Consider the following 16,516-nt stretch of genomic DNA (forward strand, 5'->3'; position numbering starts at 1 on the left):
TTCTTAAGAATGCCTTAAGTTTTCATAATATTTCTTAAGATTCTTTAAGAAAAAAACTTAAGGATTTTCCAATAAACATTTAAGATTTTTAAGTTTTTTTAAGCGAAACTAAAGCTATCTTCAGTCAGGTTGAATCGGGCTAAATGCACATTTTTCGATGATTTTTCTGATCTATTTCTGACATTAAAATTCGTAAAAATCATCAAAAATATGCATTGTGCTCGACTTACTTAAAAAATCTTAAGTTTTCCTTTAAAAAAAAACTTAAGAATCTTAAATTTTTCCTAAGAAATTTTAAGTTTTTTCTTAAAGAAACTTAAGAAAACCTAAGATATTCTTAAGAAAATTTGAAGAATATTCTGAAAGCTTAAATAATCTTCAGAAAAATTTAAGAAACTTAAGAAAACTTAAGATTGTCTGACTAGTGAATTTTACCCATTGAGACGGTTCTTCAACCGAGGACACATTGGCCAATTTCGTCTTTCCTAACACTTTAGACATTTTCAAAATTCAATGAAATTTATTGTTTTCTAAATATATTTTACATGATTATTAGTCTTTCTTAGACACAAAAGTTCTTAAATTTCGATGTTTCTTCAATTTTTTTAGTTAAAAATAATTGAATCAGAAATAAATTCAACAAATCCTTCATTGGAAACACCTGATCCGGGCCATTGTGCTGATTGGGGTGTGTGGGAAGTTCTTGGAAATCAATGATCTAACAAATTGTCCATCAAATGCGAAGTAAATTGCGATAGTGCGATAGACAAGTTAGATGACCTTCTGCCCTCACTCTCTCACTCTCTAGCTAGACATATTCCCAATTTATTGCCCACTATTCTTATTCATTCGTTATCAATTCATTGAGAAGACTACTATATTATTAGACTTTGATTCGCCAAAATCATTACGAACCAAATTCTTTTTTTTTTGACTCTGTTGCCAACTCCCAAAAAAATAAAATGCTCCAGAAGTCAGTGAAGAATTTAAATAAAGAACTGGAGCATTGATCGTGTGGGGAAAGTTCGTCGCTTTTGACGGGGAATGTGTGGAGTGATGATGTAGAAGAAAATGAAAGTATGTAGTGTTATAGGCGCATCATCAAATAATAAATCAATGCGGGTTGACCCCATAATCGTATCATCAATGAGATGTCAATTCATATAAAACAATGTGTTGGAGAAGCCCCACATGTTGACCTCATTTTTACCTTTCCCACCCAGAAATCACTGACAAAGCTTCACTCATCAAATCCCCATCATGCAGATTTTACTGTATGATAGGCCCCCAAAAGCACGGCGAAAGAAAAAAAAACATTTTTATTCGTACTTCCCTTATCGATAAATAAATTTTCTGTCTAATCTGCAAATAATCGTTTTGGGAAAAATGTCGGAAAACGAAATAATTCTGGGTGAGATTTACTAAATAATTTTCGTCAAGTGTAATTACACACCTGTGATTGATAAGGCCGCAAACGTTTGATAAAATTTAGCATTGCTGGAACAGATGTTCAAAACGTTGAAGAAAAAAAATTAATCATCATCTTTTAATGTTCAAATTATTACATTCTCGATGGTGTCGCCATTGAATAATCTTGGCGTCTTATCATTAAACCCATTGTAGAGGTTCCATTGTAGAAAGTATTTATTACCTTCTACATTATTTAGCGAAAAAAAAATTGCTCTGCCTTGTGTTGATTTTCCTTGGAAATGGAGGCACAGAGACGCACAGAAAATTTGTCACTGTTTGCGCAACATACTTTACTACTTCATATGCCTATGACTGTAATTTTTTCCTTGAGTGACTCTTCGAGGGTATTTTATCATCTATTTTTACAATTACGGAGAAAGGCTCATTAATCAGCCCCAAAGATAGCAAGCACACCACGTAGATTTTCTCTTTGACAATTATGCCGAATTCTTTTTATCCCACCATATCGCATTGCATGAAAGGAGTTTGAATCATTCGAGAAAAAAAAAGCAAGCAACATTCATTCAGCCAACAGGTGGAATAATTGATAAAGCAATCAATTTGCACTTATCAGATAAAATAAAAATTATAATTCCCTTCCTCCATGACATTATAGTGCCCCAAAAGGAGGTTAAATAACTTCACAATGACATTGCACTGTGCAAGACGTATTCGTGTTAAGAATGAAGTGAAAAAAAAACATGATGAATAATCTCAATTTAGAACTGATTAACAATCTCTGTCGTATGATGTTTTCATACTAATAATTAAATAATCACGAAGTTTATTCAATGTAGAAAATTTTCAATTGCCAGGGTGATAAGAAACTTAATATTAGAGTTTAGTCATCTTTCTTTGTTCTACATAGAATACTTACATTGTTACTAATACTTTTACTTTTATAAGATAAGTAGCTTTAATCCCTGAAAAAGCTAATCTCTTCTTTGTAGTTAGTTTGAGTGTTTGAGATTTTATTTATTTGTCAATTATTTGACGTGGAAAATCAATAGGAATGGAAGATTTTTCAATAGTATTTTTCCAGAGGTCTATTTCACAATATTTCCCTACAGATAAGCTTAGAAACGTCGAGAAAAAATGTTTTCTATAATTACAATGTTCAAAAAGAAAAGTAAAAAAAAATGTTTTCCCGAGATTTGAACCCAATGCAGATGAATTGTAAGTCGTACGCGTTAACAATTGTCCTAGCTAGTTTAAAGTTCAGAACAAAGGCAATACCTTATTATACTATCAAAATTCTACATAAATCATGAAAAAATAAATATTTTAAACTAATTTAGAAATAAAAATGTAAAAAATAGATATCTTAGGCTTATTTATTTCTCCTTAGAATTTTTCTTTCTTCGCTTTATTATATGCTATCTCTATTAGTAAATCTATCTCTTCTCGTTCTATTCTAATAACAAGAGAAACAGGGAGCTTTAATTATCTCTATCTCTCCTTTCTACTAATTAATCTTTCCCAATAAAAAAAAAGAATAAAACAGAAATCTTCTCTAAAGCCTGCAAATGAAAAATAATTTTCTTCCTGTTATTCAATGCTCTTATTTAGAGGGTGTGGTGTTGCGTGGTGAAGGCAGTACTAGTGATCTGCGTTCTAGTATTGGACGTCGTTTGGCTGGTGGACACTCAAGTGGAGAATTGGCGACTGATCGTGAAGATTCTCCTCTCCAATCTAAAAGATCGAGTATGTGTTCTATATACAATAAGGCAAAAAACAAAAAAAATCTAACATACCCTTTAGAGAGCTTGATGTCTCTACAAAATACTCTAGTCTAGCTATTAGAATTTGTTCTAATATTCTAATTATTTTATTATTTATGTTTAGTCTATTAGAAGAAAATCCATTCTCCTTTAGATGTTTTAGATGTTGCTTTATGTATTTTTTTTTCTTGCTAAAATGTTCGTCAAAAGCTCAAAAGTAAAAGTATAAAAGGAAGAGCTTTTGTGAAAGTCTTACGAAAAGTTCATAGAGCTTTAGAAGAGCTTAGAATAGGCAAAGAAGCATAAATTTCATAGAAACAATCATCATTTTTCATCAATTTCGTGGTTGTCTCTGCACTGAAAGAAAAAAACATTCCATGCTTTTGTTACAATCAATGTACTTTCGCACTCATTTAGTTGTTCAAAAAAATGCTACGAATAGAAGAAAAAGGATTTAAGTCCATAAAAAGGATCATTTAGCACCAACACACCCATTGACCATTCATCTTGGAGCACCTCTGTGTTGTTTATTTTCTTTTTTATCGCATTTTTTTTGTGGAAAACAGCGAAAGAGTCTGTTGGTAGATTTGTGAGGAAATGCTTTCTATATAGTTGCACCATTTGGATGTTTTTGGATCACGAATAGTGGATTCACAACATAAAGACACTGTGTCGCTAAACTTATACCTTTATACACGTGACCAAAATTTCCATGCACATTCCACACCAGAGCAGAATTATTTATTATTGTTGTATACGTTTCACAATTCACACAAAAACACACAAAATTCTCATTTACAAAACATTGATTTTCTCTCTCTGTCAGCTTCAGGCGAGCTTCCAAATGTAAAATATTACCTATGCTACTACCTATATATATTTATGTAATATGTATTTGTTGCTCTCTTTATGGGTCATGAAACTTTGCAGCAAATTCAATAAGGTTTCCCTATATTTCAGAGGTTCAAAATGTAGAAGATTGGAATGTTGGTTTGGGTTGAAGAAATAGCTATTGAGGTAAACGAAGAAAGAATTTATTTTGGTCTGAACGAAAGGGTTTCATTTATTTATTTTTAAATTAAATTACAAGGGGTGTTTATCTGGACAAAATTATTCGGATTATTTGCTAATATTTGGATGATTTGTCAAGGAAATTAAAATATAAGTGTAAGCCTAAAAGTGTTAAATTTAAGCATAAAACACTTAAATCAAACCGAAAATTAATAAATTCAAGCTGACAAATATTTGGTTTTCAATCCCAAAACAGCATAAATTGAGGAACAAAACTTTAAAAAAAATCATCAAAGCCTAAAAAGGACTAAATTCAAACGATTCAAACCGAAACGTAGTAAATTAAGTCTAAAAAAAAATAGTAAATTCAATCCAAAAATAGACTAAATTCAAACCAAAAAGTCCTAAATACGTTTTTGAATTTTTTTCGGTTTTTAGCAAAAGATTTTCATGTGAAGTCAAATATTTTTATCTTTTTAAATATTTGGATGATTCCTTTATAAAACTAAAATATTCGCCAGATAAACACCCCTTGTTGAATTATTTAGAAAGAAATCTATTCAATATAACTTGGTAATAAAGCATCAATTTGGTGGAGTTCATTAACCAATTAAATTGTAATTAAAATCTTTTGTTAAAATATCAATGAATAAGAAGAAAAATTAAAGTTTTACCTGAATAGTTGATGAACAGATTAACGACCAAATTAACTTTTTTCAAAAGTTTTTTTTTCTAAAATAAACAATTTTTTTTTCAAGTTAATTAATAAAGAAATATTCATCACAATAATTTTAAATAAAAGTTGAAAAGTTATTTGAAAGAAAATTTCAAAAGAAATTTCAATCAAAAAGACAAGAAAACAAGAAAAAATTTCAGGAAAATCGTCGCTATAACTTTGGAAACAGTAGCCCTTTACAATATTTTAAAATTAAAAAATAATTCCACCTAATTTTCTCCTCAAACCAACATCAAAAAAGCTTCATGATTAAGCGGTGAAACCTCATAAATTTTCTGCAAAGTCAATTTGTCATCTACCTGATGATGAATGTTGTTGTTGAAAAAAATGTAATTTTGAGAGAATTTCCTGCAATTTTCCTACAATTTAGGTGGTACGTGGGACAATGATCAAGAACTTCGTGTCCATCCGGCCACGGTGACAACATTTGGGGATGAAGAATCGGGATATTTTGAGAAATTGGGCGCAAAAACGGAGAACTTTTTGGAAATGTTCTTCACAAAATGGGGCCACTTTTGCGCCTCATACCCATGGCTTATTCTCTTCCTTGGCTTTTGCTTTGTCGTTGCCATGGGGCATGGTATCAAGATGCTCATCATTACGACGGATCCCGTGGAGTTGTGGGCATCCCCCACGTCGCGTTCGCGCGTTGAACGCGAATACTATGACAAGGAATTCGAACCATTCTACCGGATAGAACAAGTAAGTGGAGAAAATTGAATTTTGAGTGCTATTTTTTCTTGTGTGCCCGCCCCATGAGTTTCAGTATCAAATTGAGTTTGGGAGGAATTTAATTTAGTGAATTTTGTGCAGGAAATTGGTCCTTGAGGGGAGAAATGCGCGCTTTTTTGGGGGTTTAAAATCGATTTGGGTTTTCTTTATTGTTGTTTTACTTTTTCATTGGAATTTACGGAATTATTAAGGGCTATTGAGGCCATTTAAAGTCATTTTTCTTCTGTTTTTCATGTATTTGTGATGATTTTAAATGTTCTTTCTTAAAATTAAAAGTTTGTGTATTTAAAAAGGCAACAGATGGCGCTGCACTAGTTAAATAAAATTATTTAATAAATATTTTAATTTATTTTCATTAATTATTTTAGAATCTGATTACATGATAACAGACCTTTTAAAGCAATTATAAATTGCTTGTTTTTGCTTTTAAAAACTCTAAAAACTAATGTTGTGAACATTTTTGACAATTAGCGCCATCTGTTAACATTTTCCATCTGGATTATTGTTTAAATATAATAGTAAACTTTTTTCTGATTTGCTTAAATGGCTTAAACAGACAAAGTATATTAAGAAAACATTAATACTTTAAGAAAAAAAACTAGGGTGATTTTGATTTAAAATTATATGTACATTAAGTTAATATCAGACTATTAGACAACTAGCGCCAGCTATTAGCAATAATCGTTCTCTCATACAATACAATCCAATAATGGGTGAAATTAAGTTTTCAAAAAACTTCTTAAGACTCTTCAAGAAAGAACTGGAGATTTCCTAAGAAAAATTTAAAATTCTTAAGTTCCTTTGAGCGAAACTGAAGATTTCTTCAGTTAGGCTGAATCAGGCCGTAAAAATCATAAAAAATGTGCATTTTGCTCGATTTACTTAAGTTTAAGGATTTTCTTAAGAACACTTCTTAGAAATCCTTAGTTTTTCTTAAAGAATCTTATGAAAACTTAAGACAATCTGAAGAAGACTTAAAGAATCTTCAGAAAATTAAAATCTTAAGGAACCTTAAGTCTGTCTGACTAGTAAATTTCCCCCAAATGAGTATTAATTCCTCCCAACAGTTTTACTAATAAATTCATCCGAAAACAATTAATTTGTTAAGACAAAAGCAAAAGAGAAAAAAAAAGATAATTCTCACCTTACCCCCATCCCTCCAGGTAATCATCAATGCAGCAAATCTCCCAAGTATTGTTCACAACACATCAAATGGACCAATTGAATTTGGTCCGGCATTCAATAAGCAATTCCTGCTGGATGTGTTTGAGTTGCAGGAATCAATAAAGCAAATTGGACAGGATGGTGGTGGGGTGACAATTGAGAAAATTTGCTTTGCACCACTCACTTCGGAATTCCGAGGACCTGTTGTGGCGTCTGATTGTGTCGTACAATCACTCTGGGGTTATTTTCAAGATGATATGGATACATTTGAGAGTACTGAGGATGACAATGGGTATGAGATAAATTATTTGGATCATTTGGCAAAGTGCTTTGGGAATCCATACAATCCGGAATGTTTGGCCCCATATGGGGGTCCTGTGGATCCGGCTGTGGCTCTTGGGGGATTCCTCAAGGAGGGAGAAGTACTCTCGGGGCAGCCACATTATGAACGTGCCAATACGGTGATCTTGACGTTCTTGGTGAATAATTATCACAATCGTTCGCGTCTGGCCCCGGCGCTGGAGTGGGAGGAATCGTATGTGAAGTTCATGCAGGATTGGGTGCGTGGGAATAAGACAAATATGAATATTGCCTTCACATCTGAACGAAGTATTCAGGATGAATTGAAGAGGGAATCTCAGAGTGATGTCTCCACGATTCTTGTGTCCTACATCATTATGTTTGCCTACATTGCAATCTCCTTGGGGCATGTGGAGGAGTTCAGTAGGATTCTCATTGATAGTAAGATCACGCTGGGGCTGGGAGGTGTTGTCATCGTCCTGGCTTCAGTTGTATCCTCCGTGGGGCTCTTTGGCTTCATTGGGGTCCCTGCAACGCTCATCATTGTCGAAGTTATTCCCTTCCTCGTTCTCGCCGTGGGAGTGGACAATATCTTCATTATGGTGCAAACGCATCAGCGTGAACCGAAAAAGCCCACCGAGACACATGCTGAGCACATTGGAAGGATCCTTGGCAAGGTTGGCCCATCAATTTTGCTCACATCAGTCAGTGAGAGTTGCTGCTTCTTCCTCGGTGGACTCTCCGACATGCCCGCTGTTCGGGCATTTGCTCTCTACGCTGGTATGGCACTCCTCATTGATTTCCTCCTGCAAGTTACGTGTTTCGTGAGTCTCCTTTCACTGGATGCCGTGCGGCAGGCGGAGAATCGTTTTGACATCTTCTGCTTTGCGCGTGGAAAGAAAACGGATGCCCCAGCCAATGTTGAGGGGGTCCTGTACAAGTTCTTCAAAGTTCTCTACGTGCCTTTCATAATGCAACGCAAAGTTCGCATTGGTGTAATGATCGTCTTCTTTGCATGGCTCTGTGCGAGTATCTCCGTAGCGCCACACATTGATGTTGGACTCGATCAGGAGCTATCAATGCCTGAGGATAGCTTCGTCCTCAATTACTTTAGATTCCTCCGGGAATACATTAGCATTGGACCACCGGTTTACTTTGTCCTCAAGTCCGGGCTGAATTTCTCGAGTACACCGCATCAGAATTTAATTTGTGGCGGACAATTTTGCAATATTGACAGCATGTCAACGCAAATCTACATTGCCAGCAAGACTCCGGATACATCCTACATCGCCAGGCCGGCATCAAGTTGGATTGATGACTACTTTGACTGGTCTGCATCACCGTCATGCTGTAAATTCTACCCAAACAATGGCAGCTTCTGCCCACATTCATGTAAGTTTCATTGAAATGTATTTATTTCTCTTTTAACACTTAGAGGATGACCTTGATTTTCTCTTAAAACAAAAATGTTTTTCCGAGTTTTCTTTCGACGATCTTGAAGTAATGAAACTTCCCTACACACAGATGTAGAAATTATTACGATATTTTTAAGAGATTTAATTCTGTTACGATTTAAAAAAAAATGTTGAATTGGCCACTTTGGCCAGCAAAATCCTCAAAGGATTAAGGAAGGTCTCTTCTGAGAGCTGGTGAAATTAAATGTTTTTATTTTTCTTGGGGTTTTCCTTAAACTTGATTTTCCGATGTTGATTTCCAAGGGGTGTTTAACTGGCGAATATTTTGGCTTTTTAAGCCTTCCTTAGTTAAGGCAATGGGGCCCAATTCTGACTTCCTAGTGTCTTTTTAAATTAACTTTTAGTTAAAATTATTAAGACTTTTAATGTAGAAAATTATGGAAAAATAAGGGCCTATCATTGACTTAAAAGTAGTATCAGATTTATGAGAATTGATTTCTATTTAATATTGAATATTTGATTTCACATGAACATCTTTTGCTAAAAATCGATAAACTCAAAACTGAAAAAAATCCAAAAACGTCTTTAGGAATTTTTGGTTTGAATTTAGTCTTTTTTGGGTTAAATTTACTACTTTTCGGTTTGAATCAAATCCTTTTTTAGGCTTTTATAATTTTTTAAAATAAATTTTGTTCCTCAATCTGAGCTGTTTTGGGACTGAAAACCAAATTGGCTTGAATTTATTCTTTTTTGGGGTTGAATTTACAACTTTTTGGCTTAAATTTAGAACTCTTGGGCTTGAATTTACTACTTTTCGGTTTGATTTAAGCGTTTTATGCTTGATTTTAACATTTTTAGGCTTAGACAAATTAATAATTAAAGACAAATGAATAATTCGACGTGCCCGAAGATTATGAACCATATTCCTATCTTTTAACACAGGAGTATGGCTCATAATCTTCGGGAGCGTCGATTTGAATTTCTTTGGCGAATAATCCAAATATTAGCGAATAAACCGAATATTTCCGAAGATCCGAATAATTTTGTCCAGATAAACACCCCTTGTTGATTTCATTTGTAGCCTAATTTTTGAAGAGTAAGAAAATCACTTTCCGCCATCTTAGGTGCGACGCCATTTTGAGATTTTCCTCTATACACAAAGGTAGGTTTGTCTCAGGATCTACTGGATGGATTTTGATGAGATTAAAAGCAAATAAAAGAGGAAATATCAATGCAGATTTTGATGTAACTGAATTTTGAATTTTCATACTGGGACTGAGAAAAGTGCAAAAATGTGACTTTTTCAGATATTTTTGACATTTTTCCATTTTTCTCAGCCCCAGAATGGAAATTCAAAGTTCTGTTACACCAAAATCTGTATTGTTATTTCCTCTTTCATTTGCTTTTAATCCCATCAAAATCCATCCAGTAGATCACGAGGAAAACCTACCTTTGTGTTTTAGGATAGTTCTGTTGAAAAGTTGGAAAATTTCAAGATGGCGTCGCACATAACATGGCAAAAATTAAAATGTAAGTTTGAATTAAAAACTTAAGCCTGACTTAAGAAACAAAGTTAAGCCATTTATTAAGCCAGGCCTATTTTTTTTAAGCCGAACCTTAGTTCCTTTAGGTCAGACTTTTAAGACGAATTCGGGCTAAGTTCAGCCAGATCTAACTTTGAAACCTTAAAAGCCTGACCTTAAAAAAATTTAAGTCTAGTCTACAACAAAGAGTCTTGCTTAAAAATCTTAGGACTGACTGGAAAAACTGACTTTAAAGACTCTTAGTTTGAAGAAAACTGTAGTCTACTTTAAAGAAGTTTATTCTGGTTTTGGAATACTGAGATGTGACTTAAGACGATTTTCCTTTAACTAAAAAAAATCGATAATTTCTAATTTACAGAGTCTATTTCAATTTTCGATTTTTAAGTTTTCTGATACTGCCGAAAATTAAAGCAAAAAACAATAAAATCGTGTGACTCGGAGAAATTCATCCTAAACCCGTAGCCCGGAGATCATAGCTCGACACCCGAAGTCTCCGGGTGAAACCCCTACAGGTGGTAACCCCAGTGAAAGTGATTTTTTACTCTTCAATAATTAGGCTATAAATGTAACCAAAATCGGAAAACCGAGTTTAAGAAAAACCCCAAGTAAAATGAAAACATTAGAATAGTGTCAATTCCATCAGTTTGCCCAAGAGACCCCCCTTAAATTGCCCAGAATTCCTTCTCGTAGATTAAATATTTCCTTGGAAATTTTCTTTTCTTTCAAAGAGGGGGTTGAAGGGTTATTTTTACATGCAAAACAGTAATGTGAAGAAAAAAAAGTCAATGCGTCTAAAAATAGGAATGAAATGAGTTTTTTCTGCCTAAATCTCACGCGCTGGTTGTGCTCCAATTAAAATGGCATGCATTTGCGTCACATGAGGAGTGGAGGGGGTTGTGCTATGACCATCCACAGTAGGTCGGTAGGAGTGGGTGGTGGGAAAGTAAAAGAGAATTAAATCAAGGGGTGATTGTATGAAGAACAAAAAAGATTTATTCGGAATAATTTGGAGGGAAATGCAATTTTAATTAAGAAAAAACTTTCTCCTTGCAGCCTATGGGTGTGATTCGTGCAAGATTGTTCTTGATCCGGAGATGGGTCGCCCCAATGCAACAGGTTTCAGTAAATACCTGCCATTCTTCCTGCAAGACAATCCCGATGATGTGTGCGCCAAAGCAGGACATGCAGCGTATGGGCATGCTGTGAATTATGCCTACAGTCGTCGCTGGAAGCAAACCCAGGTGGGCTCCTCATACTTCATGGGCTACCACACAATCCTGAAGACTTCCTCCGACTACTACGAAGCCATGCGTTCAGCCAGGAAGATTTCACACAACATCACGGCAACAATTCACGCAAAACTTCGGCTGCAGGGGAAAGATGAGACGTTCATCTCGCAAATTGAGGTGTTCCCCTATTCGGTGTTCTACGTCTTCTACGAGCAGTACCTGACCATGTGGCCGGACACGCTGAAGAGTATGGGTATCTCCGTGCTGGCCATCTTCATTGTAACATTCCTCCTGATGGGCTTCGACATTCACTCCTCCCTCATTGTGGTCATCACCATCACGATGATTGTCATTAATCTCGGTGGCCTTATGTACATGTGGAACATCTCCCTCAATGCTGTCTCCCTTGTGAATCTCGTAATGGCCGTTGGGATTGCCGTGGAGTTCTGCTCGCATCTCGTGCACTGCTTCAGTGTCTCAATGGAGCAAACGCGCGAACGGAGATCCGCTGATGCCCTCACGAAATTGGGCAGTTCCGTCTTTTCCGGCATTACACTCACCAAATTCGCCGGGATTCTCGTGCTGGCCTTTGCCAAGAGTCAAATCTTCCAGGTCTTCTACTTCCGAATGTACCTGGGTATTGTGCTCTTTGGTGCCGCACACGGACTCATCTTCCTGCCAGTCCTTCTCAGCTATGTCGGTGAGTTGAACTTCCTTTTATTTCTTGTTTATTTTTTTGGTTTTTTTTTTTGAGGTTTTTTTGTTTGTTTTTATTTTCTTAAGAGATAGAGGTTGAAATTCTCAGAAAATCCTTCTTAAATCTTTTTTTGCTAAAGGAAAGAATTAAAAGTACAGGGTGTTCGCTGGAATCAGGGGTGTTGCCATGGGGAGTGTTTGGGTGACAAAGCCCCCTGAAAAAAATGAGAAAGTTTAGGCTTTTCTTTAGAGATTAAAGGAAATTATTTTCATGTTGAAAATTACATAAAAAAAAATAAAAAGAATTTTTCAAAGCTGATAAGAAAGATTAAACGTTCAATAATTACGATTAAACGTTAACTAATAATTGTCAAAAGTAATAAAAGAAACGTCAACTCTTAGAAAAGAAGCGTTAGACGTTAAAACGAACATCAGTAGGGGAGGGCGGGGCTAATAAAGTCACTTAAGGGTTTGGAAAAAGCTTAAAATATCATATTTTCTAGCTAGATAGAACAAAATGATCTGAGAAGAGTTGTAGGGCAAGAAATATCCTAAAGAATTGAGCTATTCATTTCGCTTTATCTGTTTGGGAAATATTATATTTTGAGCTTTTTCTAAACCCTTAAGTGACTTTTTTAACCCCGCTCTCCCCTATAATTAAAAAAAGAATCGTAAAACGTAAAAAATATCATAAAACGTTTTAACTCTTTAAGGTCCACGCCTAAACTGCATTAATAAGACGAATAAAAAAATGTCTTAAAAGGTTAATCCGTTGGCTTTATACTGGCGAAGAAAGCATCCAAAAATATTTACTACAAGTATCCTTAGAAAATCATTTCCGTTTTGGGTCAGGGTATGACCCAAAAAACGTTAATGGGTTAAGAGGAATTTCAAAGCAATTAAAAAAAACTAGAAACTCTTCCTTCAACAGATTTCTTGCTATGATTCTAGTTTTTGAAATTCAAGGAAAAATATTTTTTAATATTTTTTCTTCTTGAAAAATATTTTAATTTAGAGCTCTGTATGTACTTCAAATCACAGTGATGGTCATACAAAATTCTGTGAAAAGTATTTTTTTAATAGAATATTTTAACTTTGTAGGAACTTCTCTTTGATAATTATTTTATTAAAATTTATATTGTGATTAGTTTAAAAAATAAATCAAAAATAGGATCAATATGTTATAATTTTCACAAAGTTTTTCATAGAAAATATGACATAAAATGAATAAATTCCTTTTCTATTTATTTGATTATTAGTTGGTATACCACAATCGTGGCATACCAAGTATTGTAATCGTCGGAAAAACCGACCACCTCGGATCGGGCTCAAACTTGGTATGAGCACGTTTTGCACATCCCACATTACGAAAATGGTGGTGGAAAATTTTTGATCCGGCCGGCCGGCCTGCCGGCCGGTGCGCCATACTTTGCCTTATAAGTCGAGAACGGTAAAAGATAGAGACTTCCGGTTTGAAGTTTTCTTTAGAAATGTGAGTGTAAATTTTCTTTTTTTCGAATTTTCGAAATCCAAGATGGCCGCCATCCGCCATTTTGGAATATTGTCAACCACTTTCCTTATAGTTAGAGGTCTGAAATTTTAGTATGTTGTAGGGCTCAGTGAGACGTTTTCATCAACAATTCATACTTGACAATCGGTCAAGCCGTTTAGCAAATATGGCGGTCTAAAGCAAAAAGCGTTTTTTCGATATAACTTGAGAACGGCTTGACCGATTTTGCTCATCTTGGTATCAAATTAAAGGTTTTAAGAAGCTCTACAACTATCTAGAACATTCCAAGTTCTAAAAATGTCTGCAAGAGGCGCTAAATACAAAAACAAAAATTGCCTAACTTTAAGGGGCAATATCTTCGAACCCCGATCATAGATTTCTTTTAAATTTTGATATGTTGTAGCCTGACTCAATATCTTTCACCAGCCCGAAAATGAAGAAAATCTATGTCGCCGTTTAGAAGATATAGCCATTTGAAAAATTCTTGAATTTGAAAATTTCTAAGAGCCATATCTCTTGAACGGCTTGTCCGATTCGGCTCAACTTGGTATCAAATTAAAGGTTATGCAAAACTCTACAACTTTCTAGAACATCAAAAACCTCTAGAACCATTCCTTGAGGACAAAAAGTGCAAAAAACTGTTTTGGTAGAACAAAAATCCGCCATTTTGTGTTCTGGAGGTGACCTTGAAATGTATCGAAATATATGTCAGATTATAGCTTATTTCAATACCTTTCCAGAACTAGTCAAGAAATTTCTGTAGGTTTTATAGAACTTCAGATATGAGCATTTTAATCTGTCAAATTGTTAAATTTTACAAAAAATCGACTTTGCCTACTAATCTACTCAGAAATTAAATTACAACGCATAGACTGACCCATCCGCGTTGTGGTATACCAACTTTAATAACTGGATGCGTTATGATTGACTTTTCTAACTATTTAAAATTTCTCCCCACCCTGTACTTTTAAAAAAAGATTAAAAAGAAATAAATAAAATTAATTCCAATTGCTCGCATTTAACTACGCTAAATCATTTAGAAAAAACTAGAGGACTCTAATGATGATTTTTAGCATTAAAAATCTTCGCTATTTTGACATTTTCACAAATTGTTTGTCAGAGTGGTTTGTTATTTTGGGAAATAGTCATGGATTTTTCAGGGTAAAAAAATTCACCTGCTTGATAAATAAAAAAAAAAGCAATCAATCGTGCAAAGGATTAAGGTGAAACACTGACCAATTTCATCCTCATTTAAGCAATTAAGTAGATTCTAACTTTTAGTTGAAAATTAAAATATTAATCTTCCCTCCTTCCTTTTCCTTTTCCCTAAAAATTAATTTTAATTTAAAAGTAGATTTTTTGAAAGTTTTTTTTTCGTAGAAATTAGAGATTTTTTAAAAAAAAGAAATATTCTTTCTGTAGTTTTGAGAGGAAAGTTTTGAAAAAGAAAACTAATCCAAAATTATTCTGTCTCTTTTATGTATTTTATATCTATATTCAACAACACTCTTGTAAACCCCGTTGAAAAACAAAAAAAAAATGCCCTCTAATATCTTGCGCTTGTGCGGATGAATTTGATGATGATGATAATGGTTAAAAACAAAATGTGCAGGAGCGCCCATCAATAAAGTGAAATTGGCAGACTACAAGCGGCGAGTCTATCAAATCCAGGAGACATCACTCTCAACCGTAAGGATATTTGTAAATGGCACAAAGTGTAGTTATCACAATCACCTGCTAGATGGCGATAGGCGTGAGGGTAGTGATGAGTGCGTGAATGGCGTGAATGGGATGGAAATGCACCCCATTGCGGAGGACAAAGGGGTGGTGAAGGAGAAGCTTAAAGAAGAAGATTCCCCCAAAAGATGAAATTTAAAATTAATAAAAATTCATCAATTTCCTGCTAAATCATTTTTAATTAAATTAATTAATTTTTGCTGCCATTTAATCGCCTCAAACCTCATTCTTATTCTTTAAAACTGCAAATGCATGATGGGGGATCGCTCTTTTGTGTCTTTAATAATAATAATAAAATGAAGACAACAAGAACACCACGAGAATCTTGTTGCGAATGCGAATTGGCCGAAAGTAGTGAGTTTTCTTTTTATTTTTTCCACACCTTTATTGGCTTTAAAAAAAAAATAAGAGAAAAAATGTTGAAAAATTTCTTTAACACCCACCCCCACTAATACTGCTTGAAGGTCACGGTCACAAAACTCATTGTGGTGATGTAGTGAAGGTACTCCCATTCCTTCAATGTGTATTGTTTAGTTATTTTGTGTGCTTATCATTTATTTATCACATCGAGGATGGGGCTCTGTTGGTGCTTTCAATTTGTTTCTTTTCTCCTTTATTTTAGTTTTAGTTATTTATTGGATCAAGATATTCCAGACAAGTGTTTTTTGTTTACATTAGAAGCCAAATTAGAAGGTCGAAGAATTTATTTTCTAATGTTTTTTTTAAAGATTTTTTTTGGACATTTCTTTGTGTTTTCTTTATGAAAATTTGTTTGAGAATGTGGAAAAAGTAGGAAATGATCAAGAGTTTGAATGAAACTTAAGAGAAAAAATTTAAAAAAAAATATATTAAGAAATATGAATAAAAATATTCAAAATCAAGCCAAAGGTTGACCAAAATTTTTAAGACAAACTTGCACAAGATAAAAATATTTATTAAAAGTTTTCTTGATATCATTTTATTGGTTTATGTTTGATTTGTACAAGATTGTTATAAAGATTTTGGTAATTCTTTCGCCTGATTTTGAAGATTTTCGTATTTCGTATTAAAAAAAAGTAAAATATGTACGTTGTTTCGTATTTTCTACACATTTCTAAATACATTTTCATGAAAAAAACACAAAGAAGGGTTCAAAGTCAATTTTTTTTTGGATTCAAACCCATAAAAAATATGAAAATATATGAGAATAAATTCGGAAATAAAAATTCTATGCGGAATCGAACCATCGACAAAAAAAAATTAAAAAAAAAA

General features: G+C 34.0%; 1 protein-coding gene across 4 annotated transcripts in view; it reads left to right on the forward strand.

The window, feature by feature from the left end:
* The window catches only part of LOC129789830 (NPC intracellular cholesterol transporter 1), a 41,665-nt gene that overhangs the window by 20,698 nt on the left and 4,451 nt on the right, over positions 1-16,516 (forward strand). The window contains exons 6-10 of one of the 4 annotated variants that reach the window (XM_055826886.1): positions 3,040-3,174; positions 5,309-5,640; positions 6,834-8,526; positions 11,147-12,022; positions 15,141-15,217. In XM_055826886.1, the coding sequence (XP_055682861.1) occupies positions 3,040-3,174; positions 5,309-5,640; positions 6,834-8,526; positions 11,147-12,022; positions 15,141-15,217 (3,113 nt within the window). The remainder of the gene's footprint in view (positions 1-3,039; positions 3,175-5,308; positions 5,641-6,833; positions 8,527-11,146; positions 12,023-15,140; positions 15,218-16,516) is intronic. The other 3 variants (XM_055826884.1, XM_055826887.1, XM_055826885.1) reach the window with 3 other exon arrangements.

The sequence above is a fragment of the Lutzomyia longipalpis genome, chromosome 2 (genome assembly GCF_024334085.1).
Source record: "Lutzomyia longipalpis isolate SR_M1_2022 chromosome 2, ASM2433408v1".
Lineage (NCBI taxonomy): Eukaryota > Metazoa > Arthropoda > Insecta > Diptera > Psychodidae > Lutzomyia > Lutzomyia longipalpis.